The following is a 26,019-nucleotide window of genomic DNA, read 5'->3' on the forward strand; positions in this document are numbered from 1 at the left end:
CCTCTGCCAGACCATGACTAATCTAAATTGTTGTATGCCCCCTTGCACAAAGATAACTTATTTGGCACTAAGGCAGAAGAGGTCTTAAAATAGATGATAGAAAAAGCAAAATCTATACAAACAATTAAGGATTTCTTGCAGTCCAGCCATCTACAGCCATCTAGGTTCAGCAGGCCTTGTCCATCCAAACACTGGTCCTTTCCTGCTCCCAGTAAACCGGCCCAGCCTAGGCCCCATGGAAGCAGACCCCCCCAGACAGCAGTACCAGGGAATGCAAAGATCTAAGAAGTGTGGACTACCTCCACTTCTAAACCAGGGAGTTCTAAGCCACTCCCTTATGGTAAGAATTCACAATGACTCACCTCCTCTACCCCCTCCCACTGCCCACCATCACTTACCCAATCAGAGGAAAACTCTCCTTTCACTGAAGCACCTGGGCCACCATTACCAAGGACCACTAAGTTCTGAACATTGTGTCTCAGGGATACAAATTTTCCTTCCACACCCTTCCAACCCCAAAAGGGTACCCAGATCTACCACCAAATCATTGGCAAGAGGCTCAAAAGCAAATCCTTTCCCCTGCTCTCTATGAAGGCAGTAGAAAACGTTCCTGCAGAACAGATATGCCAAGGTTTCTACTCCAGACTTTTTCTGGTGCCCAGAAAAGAGGGCACCTGGTGCCCCATCCTAAGGCAGTAGAAAACGTTCCTGCAGAACAGATATGCCAAGGTTTCTACTCCAGACTTTTTCTGGTGCCCAGAAAAGAGGGCACCTGGTGCCCCATCCTCAATCTATCCATTCTAAATACCTTCCTGTTGAACCCAAAATTCTAAATGCTCACCCTCCAACAGCTGCTACCCATGCTCTCCAAGGACACTTGGCTAGCCACCCTGAATCTAAAAGAGGCTTACCTCCACATCCCTGTCAGGGAATCATGCAGGAAATATCTCCACTTCAGGGCAGGATCTCAACACTTTCAGTTCTCTGTGCTTCCCTTGAGCTTATCTACCGCTCCCAGAGTTTTCACAAAATGTCTGGCTCCAGCCATTGCCTTTTGCAAACAAAGAAATATTCAGATTTACCCATACCTAGATGACTGCCTTATTCAGGCAGACAGCCAGGAAAAGCTGCTCAAGCACCTGGCCTTTGTAATGGCCCTATTAACCTCCGTAGGGTACACAATCAATGAAAATAAATCCAAACCGGTGCCTGCCCAAAGGATAATCATCCTGGGAGCAAGTCTGGACACAGCATCCCAGATGCCATACCTTACTCCAGAGAAACAAATTTTCCTGACACCCTACTTCTCTCAACTAGCCACCAGGCCCCAGCTATCTGCAAGGAAGATCCTGCAAGCTCTGGGGTTCATGGCATCTTGCATACTCCTCATTCCATATGCCAGACTGCATATGAGGAAACTTCAGTGATACCTAAAGAGCCTTTGGTGTCAACATTCTAAAGACCTGGGAACTCTTCTACCTATAATTCCTTGACTCAGAAAAGATTTTCTTTGGTGGTCAACAGCATGCTTCCACAACAAGGGAATGCCTTTCTCCCCACTCCCCCTGCCCAGACCCTTACCACAGACACATCAGACTATGATTGGGGTGCACACCTGGCCGGCAGGTGCATACAGGGCCAATGGAGCCCATGGCAAATCCCTCTGCACATCACTCAAAAAGAGATGATGGCTGTGCAGCACGCCTTGATAGCTTTCAAGCCCCTTCTCTCTCCAGGGGCTCTCCTGATCAAAACAGACAACACCACTGTGATGTGGTACATCAACAAGCAGGGAGGGACTCCCTCCTACCCTCTATGCAGGCTGGCCATGACCCTTTGGCACACAGCCTCTGCTATGCAACTACACCTGTTAGCACAATTCCTACCAGGCTCTCTCAACTCTCTGGCAGACCAGTTGAGCAGAAATCTTCTGGACCCACACGAGTGGCAACTCAACAGAAGTACCTTCACCCCAATAACTCAGAAATGGGGAACCCCAAAAGTCAACCTCTTTGCCTCCCACACCGACCATCAGCTCAGCAAATTCTGCACCAGGGAGCATCACTGCATGACTTGGAAAGTGGATGCCCTGTCCTTCCCCTAGGTCATTCTATCAGTCTTTGCCTTTCCTTCCCTACCTCTCATACCCAGAGTACTGCTCAAAATAAGGGAGGAAAAAACAAGGAGCATTCTTATAGCTCTGTACTTTCCCCGGCAGCACTGGTACCCCTTGCTGCACAGCCTGTCCATGCTATCTCCTTGCCTTCTTCCTCAGATCTCAAACCTCGTGACCCAGAGGGAAGGGGAATTCATGCATCCCCAATTGCAGACACTCAGTTTGGCAGCTTGGCTTATTCCCTAACCCTTAACCAATCTGCCAATCTCAGTAAACAGGTTCTGGATGTTCTCCACGAGGCCAGACATCCTAGCACCAGAAAGTCTTATGCTGATAAATGGAAAAGGTTCTGCTCCTGGATCCAGGCTAAGAGAGCCAATACGGCACAGCCATCCCTCCTTCTCATCCTGGATTACTTAGCTGACCTACACAGTGGCCTCTCTTTCTCCCCCTACAAAAATTCATGCCTCTGCTATTCCTGCTCATTTTCCCACTGAGCAGACCCTTTTTCACACCCTTTGATCAAACAGTTTCTAAGAGGGGCTAGCAACATGAGGCCACCCAGAAGGGCATCAACACCAGCTTAGGACCTTAACTTTGTAATGAAAAGCTAACCTTTCCCCCTTTCAAACCAGCTGCTTCTGCAGAGCTAAAATTTCCCTCCTAGAAGACAGCATTCCTTCTGACCATCACTTAAGCCAGAAGAGTCTCTGAGCTGCAAGCACTCATGGCTGTGGAACCCTTCATCATCTTCCATGCAGACAGGGTATCCCTCAGAACTAACCCATCCTTCATGCCCAAGGTGGTGTCCAGTGTGACTCTCAACCAATCCATTCATTTGTCCACCTTTTTTCCTAATCCCCAGAGCAAGGGGAGAATGATTCTTCACTCTCTAGATGTGCACAGACAGCACAGATTCTATCTAGACAGGACTAAATCCTTCAGAAAGTCTGATCAATTGCTGGTTAGCTTTGCTACAGGGGCAGAAGGCAAAGCCATCTCCAAACAAACCATTTCCAAATGATAGCACACTGCATCCATTTCTGCTACAAATAGCATGGAAAGCCTCCCCCTAGGGGGTCAGGACACAGAACACCAGAGCAGATTCCACCTCTGCGCTTTCCTCAGAGGAGTCCCCACCAGGGACATCCTGGAGGCTGCCACCTGGACATCTGTTCACACTTCTACCAAGCATTACCACCTTGCCTCTCTTCTCCAAATACAGGGCAGGGTTTGCCTCTGCAGTCCCTAGTTTCCTTGGCTGCCTCCACCCCTTTTCCTCAGCTTTGGGAATCAACCCAAATGTGATGACTGCAACAGTGAAACATGAAGAACATAGTACAGTTGTGTACACTTACCATAAATGTAGATGTTCGAGTGTTATCACTGTTGCAGTCCTGGTTCCTCCCCCCTCCATCCCCTTTCTTTTCTTTCTCCTTTTGTTACCATTCTAACTTGTTGTTCTCCTGTCGTTTCAAGGGACATACTGGTATTTATTTTCCACTGGTGGGGTTCTTTCACCAGAACCTGGCCTCCTACTTGGGGGCTCCTGACAGGTTACGGCAAGAAAAACTGCTGTAATGGCATCTGCTGCCTTATTTTATACTACTGACGACCTGATGTCAGTCCTCAAGCGACAGCAACCAATGCATAAATACTAAGTCTCTGGTATTTGTGCCGGGCGAGGGCTACCCTGGCAGGGATAACCCAAATGTAATGACTGCAACAGTGAATACACTCGAACATCTAAGGTAAGTGTACACAACTGTACTTTCTGAAAGACTTTGAAAGTCTGGTATGATGAAGAGAATACAGGGCCCTGAGTAAGTGGTCATTGAATACTGGTTAAAGCCTTTGAATTTGTTTGTTCTAGAAAAGTAGAGCGAGAAGGGGGAGTTGAATATGAGGAGCATGTACAGCTGCCTCACACGGAGGAAAAATTTGCAGAATTAACTTAAGCTGCTTAACTTATTTCATTTTTCTAGCTTGAATTGGTTCCCCTTTAGAAACCATTTTAAGTTTTGTTGACATTTGGTATTAATGTTTTAGTCGGCAGTCCCATCTGATTTTCATGGTTAAGCTGCAAAGAGGTCATTTAAGAAGGAACAGCAAGAAAGAAACTTTTTTCACATAATGGGTAATACACAAGTGAGAAAGACCATAACAGAAGCAGAGACGAACAGTAAAATATCTCACAATGAAACTGATAGGACCAGCTTAGAATTTCTTTTTGTCTATCTGGTACTAAGGACAATATATTTAAACCTATAGTGCCTAGCAGGTCAGTGTCTTTGCATCTCACTATGCATAGTGCCATCTTTTTAGTATATTGTTTCTTTCTGGGATAATATGAGGCTATAATAATATGTCTGTTGCGCTGTCTATTGAAAGAGCTATCTAACTGTTTCCTGAAAAGGAACAGAGGGTGTGAAAATGTAGCTAAATGTCTGGAGTTCTACTTTTAACATTTACATTATACTGTGTTCCATTTTTTCTGCAGAAGAAACACAAAGTCAGAAGTCTCATGCTTCTTCTGAAGTTCTAGTTCCAGCAGGACCCAACAATGTTCATTATTCCCCTCAGCTTCCTACACGCACTGCTCAACCTGTACCTCCACAGACTCTGGAAGGCCTAAATCTCCATTCCTACTCACCGTCTAAGTATGACCGATCACCTATTCAGAACACAGAGTGGAAGGAATCTAGCCTTGACAAACCCTATGAGAAGCCCAAGAAATGTTCGTCCACTCCCAGCAGCAAGTCCAGGTGAGAATGCTAGGAACGCACATTATATGGTCTGAATATGACAGTGGTTGCAGGTAGGATACAACTCATTTTAATAGCAGTGCAATGCAGCCAGGAGAAGTGGAACGACAGTTGTTGTAAAACTAACAATTCCATGAATGACATGGGCAAGATGAGAAAAGTGAATGTTTTTGTGTGATAGAACAAGAGACTTTCCCTTTTCATGGTGATGTATCATGGTCGTTTTAGAGGGAGGTTCAAAATGGGGAGAAAGGAGCAAGTACAGTGAAGAAACTGATGCATAAATGAAACAGCGTTTTGTGTGTGTGTGTGTGTGTGTGTGTGTGTGTGTGTGTGTGTGTGTGTGTGTGCACGCGTGTGTGTGTGCACGCGTGTGTGTGTGTGCACGCGTGTGTGTGTGTGTGCGCGTGTGTGTGTATGTGTGTTGTGAGGGACAGGTAACTATTAGATAGTCCTTTATATAAAATAAATATTCTACTATCACTTTTAAAACAATCAGCGAAATAAGTTTGTTTTGCATCTCTAGTGGTAAACCAGGATGTAGATAGATAGGAAATAGAATATATAATTTTTTTCTTTGCTTACTTTCGATAGGATATCTATGGCCCATACTATAGGAGTGCGCTGTACTGTAAGGCAGTTGGAACTGCATCAGATGGACATCTGGTGGTGCATGGTAGCTGTTGCTTATTGGTGACTTAAGCTGGTGGAGGAGAAACAGCAATTAAGTCATGTGGACTAGAAAAGTGGTTATAGCATTCTAAAGTGGTTAATGTTAAGGTGTGTATTTGCAGGGTTAACAGTGCGGTACAGTTAATCGTCACTGTTCTGATATAGTACTAATGGGGCTCTTGCGGTTTTGTGCTTTGTCTAGTTTTGTCTTGCTTGGTTTACACATTGTCGACTTGCTGATGTGTAAATTAGAATCTTTAGTATGATGTTTAACTGGATTTGCCTGAGAGACGACTAATGCAGTACAACAGCTTCTACAGTCCTTAATTATTCGACTGCTGTACGGTTAAATTGATCAGGCTTTAGAATGAAGTAAATAACATATCCCTGTGTGTTTCTGTTTTATCTGTGATCTTGCAACATCAATTCAAAGATTAAACTTATCCTGATAGCTGAAGAGTTTTAAAAGCAGTAGGAAGCACCAAATAAAACACAAAGCCAGGAACTCAATGTCCAAAATATTTAATAACAAAATAATAGCGGCAGTACAAAAGGCAAAGCTTTGGAGTAGTAAACTCTTTTTCAATGTTTCACATTAAAATCATCCCCAGTCATATTTAAATCTTCCAACATCAGCAGGCTATCATGGGGCTGGTGACTTTTGAAAGGCAGTAGTAAAGTATAGTTACGTGCATATCAGTCTGAGCATCAGGGCACCCAGGTTTGAACATGAAGATCTGCCAGTGCAGTCTTGAAATAACTTGAAATGTTTGTCTTGTCTTTCCCACCCTGTAATTGTCTGTTTTTCCTCCCTTATAAATAGCCACAGAGATGCCCTTTCCTCTAGGTAAACAAAGCAGTCCTGCTGATTAGGGTACCTGTGGTGGTGTTACAACTAAGGATGCTGTATCGATATCTTTGGATGATGTGAAACATTGTAGCACACCAGTCCTAATTTATATAAATCACAGCTTCCTACACATTGAGTTTTGTCCCCTGCAGAAATACTTACTGCTTTTGTCATGGCATCTCATAAGTTGAGCAGTTCAGGTAGACACAGAATGTGCCTCATTATAAGTTGCTTGAAACCAAAATACATAGTAAGTCAGTACCTTGCACAAAGAAAACAGACCCATATGTTCTAATATGATACCCTGGCACAATAATATCCCACCTGCCCTGAGTACATTATCATGAAATTAAATGATGGCAACACAGAGAACAATATATTTTGACTTCTGTGAGCGCATGTTGTAGCTGATATGACCAAAAGCTCATTTTGGCATGTCTCACCTCCATTACATTGTTTTGACTACCCAACCAAATTTTCAAGCATTTACAAACCTTGTTTCCCCTGTTTTACTCTGTGATTCAAATAGGGAAAAAAATACAAGCTGCTTGCTTTTAATTTAGGTTTATTATGCAATAATACCTTAAATCCTGTGCACTGTGTTTATTCCAGTCTGTTTGTACTAATTTACCCATTCCAATATAAGAGCTCTACTCATTAAGCTAAATGGCCTGCAATATAATATACTGACCTGCTCAGCCTGTGATTCTTAGACATTTATTCATCATACAGGATGACTAGATGACTGTGGGTAGGGAACCCAGATTTTTATCAAAATGACCGGATTCCATGGTTCTTATGCTACTTATTTGGTATTATTTCTTTTATTGCTTCACTGTCAGTCTATTTCTCCTATTGCAGCAACTCCATTCATTTCATAAATATAAAAGGATTACCTCTTCATATTTCTTGTTTGTTGCTTTCTTTTGTAAAAATACACATTTTAAAAATGTAATATAGATTGTCAGTAACTTACCAAAGCATAGCTGGGTTTCCAAGAAATGCTGGGATGAGAGGGATTGGCTTTTAAGTGTGGAAGGCATGCAGGTTGGGAGGCCCTTTGTGACCTGAACAAATCCAGGTCAGCGTACATCTTTGGTATGCTTGATGGCACCAAATGAATGGAAGCAAAAACTTTTTAACAAATTTTTTGTCAGATGTTCTTTGTGTTTCACTGTTGCAGTCATTACATTTGGGTAATCCTGCTGGCAGGTTGCCCTCAGTCGGCCTGAATTCCAAAGTCCTGGGTCCTGCGTCAGCTGCTGTCACCCCTTCCCTGACGTCAGGTCGTCAGGGGTATAAAAGATGCGGCCGACGCCATTTTCTTTAGTCTTTCTTGCCGCGCGGTGCCTGAAGCAGAAGCAGTTCGCAAGTGCCGGTCGGCCGACTCCTGAGATTTACGTGTTCGAGTTTCAGATCCGAAGTCTTCAATAAAGCTAAGTTACTCCACTGGGGAAACTTTTTTCTTGTTCCAGACCAATGTCAGAAAAAGTAAATAATTGTATTTCTTGTGGAAAGCAAATACCTCATAAGGATTTTCATTCTTACTGTATTCCTTACCTAGGCCCTGATCACAACGTTTCTGGTTGTCGGTTTTGTGCTACATTTAACCAACGCACTATTGAGCGTCTGTATGATTTTGCTTTAAACTATTTTGGATGCCGGTTTAATTATCCAGAAATGTCATTGGATAGCCATCCAACTACCGGAGTTCACAAAAAAACACAAAGAAAAGGAGAGAGATAGATTACCGAGGCCCAAAACTGATGATGAAGCTTCTCCTAAGCCAGTCGCCGGTTCTCAGTGAGGTGCTTTCGCAGCCTCTGATGCTCGCTACTTTTAGAGTCACAGGCCACTACCGACTCCCACGTGGAGTCAGCCATGCTGCTGGAAACTCAAGGTATTGGAGCCTTGGATACTATTCCTTCAGATGGATCCAGAGCCGCTGAGCAGGCACCGGCTTCTGAGGATGTATTCAGACCTAAACATCTTTACATTAAACCGACTTCAGCTTCAAAGGCAAAGACTAAAGCACCTTCTAAAGCAAAGAAACAAATTCAAGAGTCGCGTGGTCAGGCCTCTATGCCCAAAACACAGATGCTCAAAATGGCCGAAGACTTGATTACCTTGATCAGGGGCTCCCATCCCCCTCCTGATGGCCTAGGCAAGAGACTGACTATGAATCTTCAGCTCAGGTTTCCATTTCTTCTGATTCCTCTTCTGATCAGGAATATTCTCTTCCCCCCTATGAGGATTCTGATGCTGAAGAATCTGTACCTTCAGCTTCTCCTCCAGAGGACTATTCTTTTGGGGAAACCTTGCATACCATGAGGGAGCATTTCCACTGGGAGAGCCAAGATTTTTCAGAATCTAAAAATAGGCTCAGGGATTTCCTTTTACTTCCTCAACACAGGCCACTATCCATTCCACCTGTGTTAGACATTGTAGATGATGTGTTTTCAGAGTCTAGTCTTACCCCTGACTCCTTACCTCCAGCTCCTGTTAAGCCTGACAGATATTACAGGGTTCCTGACTCTCATAAATTCCTTTTTAAAAACCCTGCTGCAGACCCAGAAACTATTTCACAGGGCCCCAAAGGAGTTAAGGCTTCCGCTGCAAAAAACCCTACCCCCTCTGACAGAGATTTTAGGGCACTGGATAGATGGGGAAAAAAGGTATACACATCTGCTACCTTGGCTATAAGGGCCTTAAACTGTCAGTTTCACATGCTCAAATATCAGCAACATGTCATGGCATTGCTTAAACAGAAAATGTTGTTAAACTCAGAATGTGCAGAAAACAAGGAAATGCAGGATTTATTGCATGCAGCTGAACAAGTTGGAAAGCATACTTTGCAATGTGGTTTTGATTCTTTGGAGGCCTCCTGCAGGGCCGCAGTTACGGGTTCTATAATTAGGAGGCATGCTTGGTTAAAGGAACAAAATCTGCCTGATCATGTCAAAGTTAAATTATTAGATGCACCTTTACAGCATGATACTTTATTTGGTGTTAAGGCAGAAGAGGTGTTAAAGAAAATGGAGGACAAAGCTAAATCTATGCAAACTGTCAAAGATTTTTTACAGGTACAGCCACCTAGGTTTAGTAGACACTGGCCAACAAAGAACTGGTCCTTTCCTGTGTCAGACAGACCTCAAAGGGGCAGACCTAGACGCCCTAGAGGCAGACCCCAGGCGCAAGGTTCATACAGGTCAAAGCAATGAGGTGCCTCTACCTCCAAAGTTGGAGAAGACAAATCTCAACCATACAGGAAACAGTCCCAATGACTTCCCCCTGCCTGCACCAAGCCCTTATCTCCTGGCAGCACCCTTGGGGGGGAAATTAGCACCTTTTTCTCAAAATTGGCACATCATAACCCAGGACAAGTGGGTTCTAAATATCATGTCACAAGGCTACAAGTTCCATTTCCATACCCTGCCAAAGGTAAACAGCTGGCCAGATCTGCCAAAAAATCAATGGGCAGAGGCACAAAAACAAGTCTTATCCCTCATGGACATGGGGGCCATTCAACAAGTACCAGAGCAAGAGCAGAGACAAGGATTTTTTTACTCAAGACTGTTCTTGGTATCCAGAAAGGACAAGGCCTGGAGGCCAATACTGGACCTTTCTATTCTAAACACATTCCTGGATATACCAAAATTCAAGATGTTGACTTTGCAGCAGCTTGTGCCCATGCTGGGCAAGAACGCTTGGCTAGTGACTTTAGACCTAAAAGAGGCATACCTGCATGTCCCAGTCAGACAAATATGCAGAAGTCTCCTCAGATTCAAGGCTGGCTCAATGCATTACCAATTCTCTGCACTGCCCTTTGGCTTATCTACTGCACCCAGGGTCTTTACAAAGTGCCTAGCACCAGTAATTGCATTCTGCAGACAAAGAGCAATACAAATATATCCTTACTTGGACGACTGTGTAATTCAAGCAGAGAACAAGGACATTCTTCTACAGCATCTGGCGTTTGTGAAACTACTTCTAACATGGCTAGGGTACACAGTCAATGAAAAGAAATTAAAACTAGTACCCTCTCAAGAGATAATATTCCTGGGTGCAAGCTTAAATACAACTGCCCAGATGGCTTATCTCATGCCAGACAAACATAGGCAACTGACTACCTATTTCGAAATGTTGGCAACAAAGGCCCAGTTATCTGCAAGAAAAATTCTGCAGGCTTTGGGCTTCATGGCATCCTGCATCCTACTAATTACATATGCAAGACTGCATATGAGGAAACTACAATGGTACCTAAAAAGTGTTTGGGCTCAACATTGCCACAGCCTGGAAACTATGATTACTCTCATTCCCTGCGTGCAACAGGACTTTCGATGGTGGGTAAAGGCTTGTCACCAAAACAAGAGACAGCCATTCACATTACCCCCACTGCCTCTCCTCCCCAAGGTACTCCTAAAGATCAGACAGGAGAAACCAAAGATGATACTAATTGCCCCAGACTGGCCCCACCAGTACTGGTATCCAATACTAAGGAACTTGTCTCAATGCCCAGCTTGGACCTTACCTCAAATACCTCATCTACTGTCCCAGCAAAACAATCAGATCCTTAACAGCCAAATCAGGACTTTAAACCTGGCAGCATGGCGGTTAATATAGTCATACAAAACACACCTCTCAGTAAAGCTGTGATGGATGTCATTTTGGAAGCCAGAAGGCCTAGTACTAGAAAATCTTATGCTGGAAAATGGAAGAGATTCTGTGCTTGGAACCAGGCGCAAGGAACTGATACAGCTGTGCCAAATATTCCTCAGATTTTGCAATACTTAACTGAGATGCTGGACAAAGGCCTACCTTTTTCATCTATTAAAATTCATGCCTCTGCCATTTCAGCTCATTACAATACACAGCCACCAATCTTTTCTCATCCCTTATTAAAGCAGTACCTTAGAGGAGCCAAAAATGTAAGGCCTCCAAGGAGATTACCAATGCATGCATGGGACCTCATCTATGTCTTGGAAAAACTCACCCTGCCTCCCTTTGAGCCAGCTGCTACTGCTGATATAAAGTTTTTATCTTGGGGAAACAGCTCTGCTCCTAGCATTAACTTCTGCAAGACGAGTTTCAGAGCTACAGGCACTCATGGCTGTGGAACCTTTTATCATTTTTTATCCAGACAGAGTCTCTCTGAGGACAAACCCAACATTTATACCTAAGGTGGTGTCCAGTGTGGCTCTTAACCAAACTATTCATCTGCCAACTTTTTATCCAAATCCACAGAACAAGGGGGAGAGAATGCTGCATTCTTTGGACATACACAGACAGCTTAGATTCTACTTGGACAGAACCAAAGTTTTCAGAAAGATAGAGCAATTACTAGTGGCATATACTGTGGGATCACAAGGAAAGGCTATCTCAAAGCAGACTATTTCAAATTGGATAGGTCACTGCATTCGTTTCTGCTACTTACACCATGGCAAACCAGTGCCCAAGGGCATTAGGCCACATTCAACCAGAGCTGCAGCCACCTCAGCAGCCTTTCTCAGAGGAGTACCAACCAAAGACATTTTAGAGGCTGGCACTTGGATTTCAGTGCACACCTTTACAAAGCACTATCATCTGCCACTCTATTCTAAATCCAGGGCAGGCTTTGCCACTGCAGTTCTGCAGGGCCTCATAGCCACTCCTAACGCTGTTTAGCTCCAGCCTCCCAACCATAGCTTTGAGACTCTATCCAAATGTAATGACTGCAACAGTGAAACACGAAGAAAATAGTACAGTTGTGTACACTTACCATAAATGTAGATGTTCGAGTGTATTCACTGTTGCAGTCCAGGTTACCCACCCACCATCCCCCTTTCTTCTGATGGAACCTATGTGGTGTATTTGCTTGTAGAGGAAGGTAAAGTTTATATTGGTGCATGTATTTTTATATATATATATATATATATATATATATATAAATATATATATATATATATATATATATATATATATATATATATATATATATATATATATAAATTTTGGCTACCCTTTTAGGGGCACCTGACATCTGGGGCAAAAAAAACTAAAGAAAATGGCATTGGCCGCATCTTTTATACCCCTGACGACCTGACGTCAGGGAAGGGGCGACAGCAGCCGACACAGGACCCAGGACTTTGGAATTCAGGCCGACTGAGGGCAACCTGCCAGCAAGATTACCCAAATGTAATGACTGCAACAGTGAATACACTCGAACATCTACATTTATGGTAAGTGTACACAGCTGTACTTTCCTTGCCCTCTGTGTTACAAACTAACATTCACTAAAATTGAGGCCTGATTTCTAACAGTGCAATTGTTAAGGGACACCTACATGGGGAAAAAAAACAAACTCTTAACTGGTCTTTTACCTTCCTGTATCCTGCAGTCTTATTCTTGACTACAGTTTATAGGTTCATAACTGTGTACTAGGCTAATGGCCCTGGAGCCTTTACAAGCCTAGCCCATAGGATTACCCTGGCACCATGCCATCCGACCTTAGTTCCCAGTGCCTCTGTCGAGTAGATCCACTGGAGTGATTCCGGGGTGAATTTTCTATTTCCCATCCACTCATCAAGATTTCTCTTGAAGAGGAACAGTGAGGTACTCTGTTATAGGTTCATATGGTATACTCCACGCAGGATATGATTCGCACATACACTTACATGCCAGTATTGAGATTAGAACCCCTGCATAGCTAGTGTTTTGTACTACAACTTTTTACTCACACCAAGCCCTTCCTAATTTACAGTCCGCTAATGACACCAGCATTCCTTCTGTTATAGTGACCTCCCCACCCCCAGTGCTGCAGATCAGTTCCAGCATAAGAGGAAGGGCTTGAGTCAACAGCTCTACCAGCTACAGTCAAAGACAGGGTGAGAAAAGCATTGTTTTAAAGCTGGCTTCTCTAAGTTTTTTTTCTGAAGGGACTTCTGGGTAATAAAGAGTTAAGTCAGAAGGACAGAGAGTTAAAGACCACTGGCTCATGTAACAACTATTATATATTATAGTGATATATAAGGATTTATTTATTCATAAAATACTTGGAGGTTGGCATAATGGTTAAGGTGTTTACCTTACAGACACATGGTTCAGGGTTTGATTCTCTCATGGGGTAAATGGCTACACTTAAAATGGCTCATAAGAAAAAATGGCTCATAAGAACAGTTGGCCTAGTACTACTCTATGAACTTCTATGTACGTATGTGTGTTTTTGTGTACTTTTTATACAGAGAAGGGTAGGTTGCCTTCATAATAGTTTAACAGTAAGGGATCTACCTCTACCACCTGTTATCTTGGGTTTGACTTGCATGTCTACTGTCAGTGCTGTCTTGATGGAGAGGAGGATGAAATTGCTAATGGTCCATTCTTATCTCATGTAGAGGTTCTCAATTCTGCACACCGTACTGTCATTTTGTGGAGGACATGAGGTAACCAATAGTATGCAGTACACACAGAGCGGTTATAACACTGGTACCTACAGTAAGCATGCTACCACAACTAGAGTAACTAGTGACCATGTACTAACTGCTCTGTGTGTACTGCATACTATTTTTTACCTCATGTCCCCCACAAAATGACAGTACAGTGTGCAGAATAGTGTACAAGGGCCAGGGGAGAGACAAATATAAAAGTAGGTGCCATGTATGTATGTATGAATGCAACAGCTTTCATCCTCTTCACTCGTAGGCTTTCAAAGCTGTCCATAGGTGGATTATGTAAAATTTGGGGATAAATGAGCACATTGCAGGTAATGTCTAGGAGAACTGTATTAGATAAAATGAACCTTTTGCTTAAAAAAACGAGAGTGTGGGTGTGGCATACTTTGTCAGTGGAGGTGCTGTGATTCAAAAGCACTTCATTGCTTGAGTGGTTGAGAAATTATTGGAGATAGGAACTGGCAGGTGTGTGTAAGGATTGGCTCAAATGGCTTGTTTTCATGTTAAGTTATGTAACAGAATAATTTTTGTAAGCCTGCATTTTAAATATTTCTTTCTGGTCATTGTTTTTTTTTAGCAGTCCATCTGTGACCCCTCAGCTGACACCAGTCGCAACCCCCATAGATCTGAGAATGAGCGAAATGCCATCTTTCCACTTTGTCCCAATTAATGGTATGACTTTCCACAATCACAGTTCATCCAGTGCACCATCAACTCCGGAGCTACAGAGTCGCCGATTGCCATCAAGGTCCATGAGGTATCATACCTGCTTTTCTTTGATTCTCGCTACACTGTTTCAGTGTCACAGCTGTCCAAGAGACATTTTATTCTGAAATAATTGCATTGTCATAACTTAAAGCTAAAGCATTGCATGAAATTCTAAAAATGCATTAATTTGTAGGTAACTTGCATCCTGTATTTGCCTGCAGAAAGTAAAAATAACACCTCAACATTTCTCCATTCTAAAAAAAATGGGTGTGTGTAAATAGAGTGTACTGTGTAAAATATGTGTTTTGTAATTCTCCAATCTTTGAACCTTCAACAAATACATTTGGCTTCAAATTCACAATGATGCTTCTGCTGCATATTTAAATTCAATGTTTCTGGATCAGTAATGAAGAGAAAATTAGTATTAGAACTGGGTCACAGCCATAAAGGTATTCTGGTTTCTGGGCTGCTCTGTGTTTGTATCACTTTTTAGGGTCAAATCACCCTAAACTCCACCTGAGTGATGTTATTGCAGTTCCATCTACAGTAGAGTCGATTATCTTGAACGTCAGTTATCTGAGTAGTCAATTATCTGAACGCAGCCTTCCAAAGTTTTCAAGTACGAAAAGTGATAAAGTCTGAATATGTAAATGTTATATTATTCACTTGTGCATGTTTTTTTGAGCTTGTAGCCTGCTTGTGTGTGAAAAATATTTTTTATTGTCCAGTGGAATCGCTCATTGGTTGAAAAGTGTATTCCCTGTGTGCAGAAAAAAAAAAAAACAAGATTTTAGAATTTTTTTATGTGGTTCAATGCATGTTTGATTATCTGAGCAGTTTGCTTATCTGAACTTTCCTAGGTCCCAATTAGTTTGGATAATCAACTCTCTGATGTATCTGTTTTATATACCATTGTTTTTTTTATTGAAGTAAAGATTTGTAAATTTTAACTATTGGCACTCCGAATGTTTTGTAAGGTAATAGAGTGGCATATACATACATATATATATATATATATATATATATATATATATATATATATATATATATATATGTGTGTGTGTGTGTATATACACATATATACATATATATGTATGTATTTGTGTGTCTGTGTGTGTGTGTTTTATGGGAGTTTTTTAGGTTAGAAAACTCCCAAATGGACAAATGTATATGACTGGATATTTATTTAATTCTTGTAAAATTATTATTATTATTATTTTTTTTCTTGACAGAATGGCAAAAGCAGATTTTACTACAGATACCCAAGAACAGCGAGGTCGTAGCATGGTTCCCCGGCGACGGCCAACAGATTTTACTGCCATAAACCCAGAGTATCGTATCCCACCACCTAGAGTTAATATTTCAAATCCAATTTACTGCTCCAGTTCAGAGGACAGTAACTCTGATATTTCAGCCCTTTCATATGACACTTCTTCCCAGGATGGTAGCCCGGACAAGACAATGCCCTGGGGTGGGTACCAGCCACCACCAAATGGTTATAACTCGCCTCTACTCAGGAGTGCACCCATCAACCACCAAGAAGCACAAGGTTTTTATAAAAATGCTCAACATATGTCATCTCCCAGTTTTTATAAAATGTATGGCTTTCCAGAAGGTCGTTCTGCATCCCCACTCACTAGAGAACTTGAGTTCCACCATCAGTTAGAAGGCCGTGCTGCTTCCCCACTCTCAAGAGAACTTGAGTTTCGTCATCCATTTGAGGGCCGTGCTGCTTCTCCACTTACTAGAGAACTAGAATTTCGTCATCCATTAGAGAATCGTACTGCTTCCCCACTCATTAGAGAACTTGAATTCCGACACCCATTGGAGAATCGTACTGCTTCCCCACTCAGTAGAGAACTTGAATTCCGTCACCCATTGGAGAATCGTACTGCTTCCCCACTCACTAGAGAACTTGAGTATCACCATTCATTGGAGAATCGTACTGCTTCCCCACTCACTAGAGAACTTGAGTATCACCATTCATTGGAGAATCGTACTGCTTCCCCACTCACTAGAGAACTTGAGTATCACCATTCATTGGAGAATCGTACTGCTTCCGCACTCACTAGAGAACTTGAATTCCGACACCCATTGGAGAATCGTACTGCTTCCCCACTCACTAGAGAACTTGAGTATCACTATTCATTGGAGAATCGTACTGCTTCCCCACTCACAAGAGAACTTGAGTTTCTTCATCCATTGGAGGGTCGTACTGCCTCTCCACTTCCTAGAGAGTTTGAGTTCTGCCATCCTCCTCTGAAATCCATACAGTCTGCACAGTTCCCACATAGGGAGTACCATTATGGAGATGAAAGAACACATCTTCAGATGCAGAGGGTAAAGCCATCTCACAGCAGAATTGTACGGACCCCATCCTTGAAGGAGTACCCTCATCGTGGTTTGCCAAGGGAATTGGTTTCTGAAGAGCTGCAGTCATGGCATAAAAGGAGCATACGAAGCAAGCGAGGGCGCCCTCACTCATTGGACAGACAAGGCGCCATCCGAGTGCACAGCATTCCAGACCATGGACATCAGTCATTACGTGTGCCTCCTCAGCATTTTCAGGTAGATTTTTCTTTTTCATCTGTGTGAGTATTCTCTTTGTAGGTATACAGTTTGTCACCCAGTTTGTCACCTTGAACAAGTCGCTTAGGTTTTAGTATAAATGTCTGCATAGCTCTGAAAATGGCAAAAGCGGGATTTCACAGAAAATGAGATGCTCCAGTTTGACTCCTGTATCATTGGAAGAGACACTACTGCAGACTTGTTTTATTTTGAGCAGGTAGTTGCTGCATTGCATTTATTCATTTATTTACGTATTACTTCATTCAGATTTCTTGTTGGTATCCTTAGCTACTCAGATTAGTCTAAAGATTTTATGTCATTTCCTAAGTGATCTGTCCTTTACCTTTAGTTAAATCAGTCCCCTTTTCTGGGTGATAGGTCGATGCCCCTCTGTAAGGTTGTAATTCATTTTATGCTTCCTTTGAGAATCCATGCATGTTTTTGGTCCTTCTTTTCTTCGGTAAAGTAATGGACTCCTGAGCTTCTGCTGCTGAAAGGTCACCAGTGTAGAAGCAGCCAAAAATGGAGTCTTGATATCATGCTTGGTGGTGGGAAGCTACAGCTGTTTAATTGTCTGGATTGTCTGAACATAGACCCAGTAAAAAGTTCTGAGTATGTTAAATGGTTGGGTAGTTCAAGCCAGTTTGATTGTTTCAGGGCTGTGCAGTCCTGTACATAAAGCTGGAGCAAGTTTGTTTGGTCACTTTATTGTAACAGTCAGAGAGTTTAGCTTTGAATGTAGAATGTTTAGGTTTGTAAGAGTAGGTGAGGCATATAATAGGAATGGAGGAAGATAGGCAGATGATACTGTTGTCTTGCATCAAGTTTCAGGTAACATTTGGTTCTACAGAGAGAAACACGGTTCTGGTCTATCTATTTTAATGGCTTGCATTATGTAATGGTCAAATCTGAGGTTATTGTGAATTAGGGCACCCATAAGTTTTATTTGGGTTACAGTTTAAATTTTTGTGTTGTTGGATGATGATATTTTGAAAAATTGTGTTTCATTTTGGTATTGCTTAGGAGTGAAGGGAATAAGTTTTGGGATTTAAAAGTAGATTTGCATCTTTTAGTCGAGTTTTAATAGCAGTGAAGGAGTTTTGGGTAAAGTGCTTGTAGGAATGAGATTGCACATGTAAGGGTTGAGTCATCAGCATATTGAACTGTGCTAGCAAGGAGGGTTTTGTTTATAAAAATGATGACTGATGACTAAGGCCAAATATTGACCCTTGTGATACACTGACAGTGGCTGATGGGAAGGAGGAGAGATTTTCTTTCCATATGATTGATTAATGCCCGTCAGTCAGCTAGCTATATAACCGTGAGAGACAGCTGGGTGAGAATGAGGGAAGAAAGTTCAGAAGAAGATGATGACCAGATGCAGCGTGGAATGCTTTTGGCAAGTCTAAGAGGAGTGAAGATACCAGGTTGCTGTCATTTCTGTTTGTTTATGATATCAGTGGAGTTGAGGAGAGCTGTGGTAGTTCTAATGTGCGATTTAAACAGAAAACAATATGGCAGCCATTTTGTTCTCCATAGTTCAAGGCGGTTTAATATGCAGACTTCTTGCTGGACTCTTCTTGTACATTAATATCCTGTTTGAAGAACATGTTCTCCAGTAGGGCATCATATTTAATTTCCACTCATTTTCTAGTAAACTGTAACCATTCCCATTGGCTCAGTACTGTTACATGACAACTCTCACTGTTTTAGAGTTTGTTTGTAAGCATCTCCATTGGTTCATCACTAGCATGTAACCATTTTATAGTAACCACCCCCATTCTTTCCACACTGAGGAGTAAGCATTCTCATTTGTTCAGTGCTAGCATAACCACCCTCATTGGTTTAGCCTTAGAATGTAACCAATCCCATTGATTCAGCTGTACTGCATAACCATGCATTAGTTCCGAACTGGTGCAGCCACTTTCAGTGTTCTGCACTGGTGTGACCACTCCCACTGACTAAGTAGTAGGAGTTAAACTCTTTCTGTTATTAAACACTGGTATAATTACAACTACTAGTTCAAGAGTGGTAGAGTCACTCCCATTAGTTCAGCTCTAAAGTGTAACCATTGTCACAGATCGTCCCTGGTATGCATACTTGCATTGGTATTAGTCCAGGTTTAGGAAAGATCTTTTGTTGTTTCGATAGACTAGTATACCCAGAAGGGGGCATATCTTGGAAAGTATGGGCTGCTGTCCTTTGTGCAAGATTGCCTGCTGGAACGCACAGGTGATGGTGCTTCTGGGGCTTTATGAGAAACGGTAAATCAGATGCTTTTGCATGTCGGTGTACCTGTTGCAGCTTTGAATCCAGAAATGTAGCTGTTCAATCAGAGCCAGTACTATGAAAGCAATAAATAAATAAAATAAAATAAAACAGGCACTCCTTCTACTGTCACAGTAACATGTGGCCAGATATATAACGCACCTCCTCCCTCCTTCCTACCTCAGCCATTCAGGTCCCATTTCTGTTCCCTGCCCCCAACCCTCCTTCAACATATTTTACTAAATAAAAAATAATGTTTTCCTTTAAACTGTAGCAAGCAGTTGCTGCAGTTTATACCCTGCCTGCGCAGAGAGAATGTAGCAAACAGTTGCTACAGTTCATACCTGCCTGCACAGAGAGAATGTAGCAAACAGTTGCTACAGTTCATACCTTGCCTGAATGGAAAAATAGAGTGCTCAGGTTTTGGTTGGAAAACAAAAAAAGAGAGGTGTTTTTTTTTTTTTTTTACTTTTAATCACACACGCAGAGCTACAGTGCTCAGGTTTGACCGCAGATGCAATACTGGGAGTTGCCCCAGCCTAGCTACACTGTTGCTTGTATCAGATCTCTCTGGTGCATTGTGGGAATATGGAAAACCAATGCCTTTTGTCTAAGGACAGTGGACATTGATGTACTAAAGAACAGCAGTCCTGGATCCTTTAGGTTGCAGCAGTGAGTCATGTCTTCTACACAGATGAATGTGCTGACAGAGTATCTGTTCTTCTGGCCAGTGTTGCAGTTTATGCCTTGAGATCATTACTGAAGAGTCAGTTTTCCTTGGCTCTGTTGATGTTAGCTTGGGGCATAGGATAAGTACTGTGTTCCATGGATGTGTATGTGGAAATGCACACACAATATGCTGACTTAATTTTATGTCTATTTCATTTCCACAAAACCAGAATAAAAGTCAAACTATCCAAACCAACAGCAGCAAACTGGAACAATAGATGAAGGCTCCCAGTAATACACCACTCGTAAAGGTAGAATGTAGAATGAAAGTCCAATATTCAATCAACCAAAACAAATAAAAATTTATTGCATAAGCGCTTTCGTCCTTATAGTAAGAACTTCATCAGATACCTATTTCATTTCCAGTGTAAGACACTAAGAAAACTACCCCAGAATATCCCAAACAGCTAGCATGAAGATACCACTGACCCAGCAGTGCTGTGGAAGCCTTCACAGGTTCATAGTTATTAGGCATGCAGTCCCAAAGACCATTAAGGAGCCATTTCCAAATTCCAAATTACCAAAAAGGCACTGTCAGGTTAAGTGATTTGCTCAAGGTCATACATTAGGTAACTTTGTGCTAACTTTCCCTGCAAGAAAAGTGTGTAGGCCTTGAAGCAACTAAGCACTTTTTGGCAGTTGTGAGAGAGAAACTGTGATATCCACTACTTTAGGAAAAGGATAATTAGCCAAGATGGGAACAAGAAACAGCAAAAGGTACACTTTGAGTTTAGCCACTACATCTTGAAGGTAGGTAGTAGCTTTTGGTAGAGGGAATTGCGTAAAAGTTCCACTGGAAGCAGTAGTAAGACAAGGACTCAACTTATTATATAAGTAGGAATAGAAGTCGCAGTGGTGACATGGAAGGATAAAGCCCTGACTACAGGCAAACCAAGTTGTGAGTTTGATTGGTGGCTCGGGTGTTTGTCAACACAGGCAAGGAGAATGGGAGTACCTATCCTGGGGGGACAAGCATGATCTGGATTTGTCTAGTAGAAATGATAAAGGCCAGAGCTCAGATAGAAGACATCAGGCTGGAATGAGAGTGTTGACACAAGTTGTGACTGCCCTATGGACCAGGGTGCAGCACGGCATCCTCCTTTTCTTTATATTTAATTGGCTGGACCAATTTATCTTAGTGCATGGTATTCTGGGAAGTATATGCTGTGAGATAGATGCAGCTGAATGAATTGTCCCTTCTTTTCTGTAGCAAATTTTCTCTTAAGTGTACAAGAGATAAGTACTGACTGCTGCAATCTGTAAGATCCGGGACCACTGTTCTTCAATATATAAATTTCTAGTGTCCTTGGACACAAGTTATGTTTTCCGAGGCTATCGCCCATTGTCCATCCAATCTCAAGTTGTTATTTTAATAGATGGAGGAGGGATGCTGAAGATGGAAAAACAAATCCTGGACTCCTTTAAGATGATGGCACTATTCCCCGTGGCTTGATCCTCACCTCCAGGGTTGGGCAAAGGCAAAATAGTGAAGCCAGTGCTCTCAACCTGGAGTAACAAATGGATAACTTGTGCATGCTGAGAAAATGGCTTGATTGTCAGATGGTGCACCAGACCAAAAGTTGTCAAATAAATATAAAAAACAGAGGGAAGCCATATTTCTTGGATTTCAATTATTTTTATTACGTGGTAGCATTACTGAACTGTTTCTGAGATGGCGTAAGAAAATCAACAAAATGCTCAGGAGGTGAAGTTTCCTATTGTGTTTTAATTTTTTTAGCTGCCGATGTATAATTCACTTGCTGTTACTCGCTGGGAAAAGCAAACAGAAAGTCACTTTTTGTTTTTCCTTAACCAGATAGAGCCAGTTCATATTGATGCATGGTATTCTAGCAAGTGAGTGTTGTGAGTGGACCTTATCTGCTTTTCCATAACAAACTTACAGTCTTAGTTTGTCATATTTTTATTTCTGTGACAAATTACTACATTTTGTTTTTGTGTAGTCAGTATTTCTGTTTTTATAAACATTACACTTTTTCCTCTACGTAGTATAATTTTACTCTAAATGGTGACATTTTGACATCTTGAATGTCCATCATTAATTGATAAAATGCTATAAAAAGCAGCTAAGGTGAATTTTAAAGCTACTTGCTAAGTTTTCACTATTGCCTTGTTGAAGCAGGTTTGGCATCTTTCTCACAATACCTGTGCCTTCCTTACTAGGTAAAACAAGGCAGTTAAGGGAAGGTGAAAACCATGGAAACCCATGAGAATCCTTTTCATTGGAGGCTGGAATGTGCTCCAGATTCAGATAGGAGTGAGAGTACACCCTGCACATATTGTGTTTTTTTTAACCACACACACACACACACACACACACACACACACACACACACACACACACACACACACACACACACATACACACACTTTAAATCTGAGATGTCGCTTCCTAGAGAAATTTGATTTTAGGAGAAGTGAAGATGTTCTTCATGTTTCACTGTTGCAGTCATCACATTTGGGTTATCTGCTTGCAGTAGCCCTCAGTCGGCCTGATTATCAAAATCTTGGGTCCTGCGTCGGTTGCAGTCTCATCTTCTGTGATGTCAGGTTGTCAGGGGTATAAAGCATGCAGCCGACGCCATTATTATCAGTCTTTCTTGCCGTGCTGCGCCCGAAGTAGAAACAGTTTGCAAGTGCTGGTCGGTTGACTCCTGAAATTTTCATTTTCGAGTTTCAGAACCGAAGTCTTCAACTAAAGCTAAGTACCCCGTTGGGAAAACTTTTTCTTGCTCTAAACCGATGTCAGTAAAAGTCAATAATTAAATTTCTTGTGGAAAGCAAATACCTCATAAAGATTTTCATTCGTACTGTATTCCTTGCCTAGGCCCTGATGATGACGTACCTCGCTGTTGATTTTGTGCTTTATTTTTGCTTCTAATATTTTGGTACTTGGTTCAATTATCCAGATATGTCTTCGGTAAGCCACCTGACTACCGACATTCTGAAAAAATGCAAAGATAAAGACAGAGACAAGGCCGCCTAGGTCCAAAGCTGCCAACAGCGCTTCTAAGCTAGTCGACAGTTCGCCAGTACTCAGTGAGGCATTTTCGCAGCCCCTGATACCCGGTACTTCAGATTCACAGGCCTCTATTGAGACCCATTCGGAGTCCGGTATGCCATGAGATGCTTCTCCAACTGTGGAACCTGCGGATTTCTCTACTTTGGATGGGTCCGGAGCCGCTGTGCAGGCACCGGCTTCTGAGGATGTATTCAGGCCTACTGACTTGCATATTAAACCGAAGCCATCTTCTTCTTCAAGGCCTAAAACTCGAACCATGCCTAGGAAACTGAAGCCCAGACCGCATGGTCAGGCCTCTATGCCTAAAAAACAAATGATAAGAATGGCTGAAGACCTTATTACTTTAATCAGGGGAAGCCAACCTTCACCCTCTAAGAGACCTAGGACTGAATTTGCTTATGATACTTCTGACCAGGATTCTGAAATTTGTCTCCTCTGAGGACCAGGATTTACCCTTATCTACCTATGAGGATTCTGATGCAGAGGACTCTATTCCTTTTGCTTCTCCCCCAGAGGATTTTTCTTTTGGTGAAACCTTGCATACTCTTAGGGAGCATTTTCACTGGGAAAGACAAGATTACTCTGATTCTAAAAAGAGGCTTAGAGATTTCTTACTCCTGCCCCAACACAGATGTTCATCATGTTACACTGCTGCAGTCATTACACTTGGGTTATCCTGCCGTCAGGCGGTTCCCCAGTCGGCCTGAGTTCCAAAGTCTCGGTCCGGCATTGGTTGCTGTCGCCTCCTCCCTGACGTCAGTATGACATGGGTATATAAGATGCAGCCGATGCCATTTTCTTCAGGCTTTCTTGCCGCGCGGTGCCCAAAGCAAAAGCAGTTCGCAAGTGCCGGTCAGCCGTCTCCTGAGATTTTCATTCCGAATCCAGAACCAAAGTCTTCTACAAAGCTAAGTACCCCATTGGGGAAACTTTTTCTTGCCTCAGACCAATGTCAGTAAAAGTTAATAACTGTATTTCTTGTGGGAAGCAAATACCTCATAAGGATTTTCATTCCTATTGTATCCCATGCCTAGGCCCAGACCACAACGTCACTGGTTGTCAGTTTTGTACTAGGTTTAACAAGCGCACTATTAAATGTCTGTCTGATTTTGCCCGACATTATTTTGGTAGAAAATTCAATTATACCATGCCATTGGAACTTCCGATCACTGGAATACACAAAAAGCACAAAGACAAGGATAGGCATCCGAGGCCCAAAACTGACAATGAAGCCTCTTCTAGGCCAGTCGCCGGTTCTCCGGTTTTCAGCGAGGCGCCTTCGCCCCTGATGACTGCTTCTGTAGAACCACAGGCCACTTCTGACTCCCACGTGGAGATGGCTGGGCCTTCAGATGCACAAGTTATTCAGCCTACCGAGACTAACCTTTCAGAGGGATCCGGAGTAGCTGAGCAACCCACAGCTTCAGAGGGTGTCTTCAGACCTACTCAGTTAAGCATTAAACCCTCAGCTAAGTCTAAGCCTCCTTTAAAATCAAAGAAACAAATACAGCACTCTCCAGGGCAGGCCTCCATGCCTAAGAAACAAATGCACAAAACGGCCGAAGACCTAATCACTCTGATCAGTGGGTCCCATCCCCCTCCTGATAAAAGGCCTAGACAGGATGCAGACTATGACTCATCCGACCAGGAGTCCATCTCTTCTGATTCATCCTCAGACCTAGGATACTCTTTACCCCCTTATGAGGATTCTGATTCTGAGGAATCAATTCCATCAGCCTCACCACCTGAGGACTACTCCTTTGGGGAAACACTACATACCATGAGGGAGCATTTCCACTGGGAAGGCCAGGATTACTCAGAATCCAAAAAAAGGCTCAGAGACTTCCTTTTATTACCTCAACACAGACCCCTTGCTATTCCACCAGTGTTAGATATTGTGGATGATGTGTATACTGAATCCAGCTTAAATCCTGATTCCTTACTTCCAGCCCCTGTTAAACCTGACAGATACTATAGAGTCCCTGACTCACATTTCTGTATAAAAGCCCTGTAGCTGACCCTGAAACTATTTCTCAGGGACCCAAATGAGTTAAGGCCTCATCAGCCAAAAATCCAGTTCCCTCTGACAGAGATTCCAGAGCATTAGACAGATAGGGAAAGAAAGTATATACTTCTGCAACTTTAGCAGTGAGAGCCTTAAATTGCCAGTTTCACATGCTAAAATATCAGCAATTTTTTCTGTCTCAGTTAAAACAAAAAATGCTTCCAGAATCAGATCCTCCAAATTTTGAAGAAATGCAGGATTTATTGCATGCAGCTGAACAAGTGGGAAAGCATACTTTGGAATGTGGTTTTGATTCTCTAGAGGCCTCCTGCAGAGCAGCAGTTACAGGCTCTGTCATTAGAAGACATGCTTGGTTAAAAGAACATACGTTACCAGATCATGTTAAAGCAAAATTATTGGATGCACCTTTGCAGCAGGATGTGTTATTTGGAGTTAAGGCAGAAGAGGTATTAAAGAAAATGGAGGATAAGGCAAAATCTATGCAAACGGTGAAGGATTTCTTACAGGTTCAGCCTCCTAGATTTAGCAGAAACTGGCCAACTAAGAACTGGTCCTTTCCAATTAGACAGACCTCAAAGGGGAAGATACAGACGTCCAAGAGGTAGAGGTCAAACACAAGGTCCTTATAGGCCTCGACAATGGGTTGCATCAGGCCAGAAAGAAGGGGAAGACGGGCCCCAACCATATAAAAAGCAGCTCCAATGACTTCCCACTACAGCTGCCAAACTAATCCCTCTTGGCAGCCCCGTTGGGAGGAAAACTTGCACTCTTCTACCACAATTGGCAAATGATCACCAAAGACAAATGGGTTCTCAACATTGTATTTCAAGGTTACAAGTTCCACTTTCAT

General features: G+C 42.4%; 1 protein-coding gene across 3 annotated transcripts in view; it reads left to right on the forward strand.

Moving 5' to 3' along the window:
- The window catches only part of INAVA (innate immunity activator), a 301,511-nt gene that overhangs the window by 206,649 nt on the left and 68,843 nt on the right, over positions 1-26,019 (forward strand). For all 3 annotated transcript variants that reach the window (XM_044076668.1, XM_044076665.1, XM_044076666.1), the window contains exons 7-9: positions 4,617-4,881; positions 14,408-14,587; positions 15,771-17,106. In XM_044076668.1, the coding sequence (XP_043932603.1) occupies positions 4,617-4,881; positions 14,408-14,587; positions 15,771-17,106 (1,781 nt within the window). The remainder of the gene's footprint in view (positions 1-4,616; positions 4,882-14,407; positions 14,588-15,770; positions 17,107-26,019) is intronic.

Source organism: Protopterus annectens, chromosome 7.part0, assembly GCF_019279795.1.
Source record: "Protopterus annectens isolate FY-2018-M chromosome 7.part0, PAN1.0, whole genome shotgun sequence".
Taxonomy (NCBI): domain Eukaryota; kingdom Metazoa; phylum Chordata; order Ceratodontiformes; family Protopteridae; genus Protopterus; species Protopterus annectens.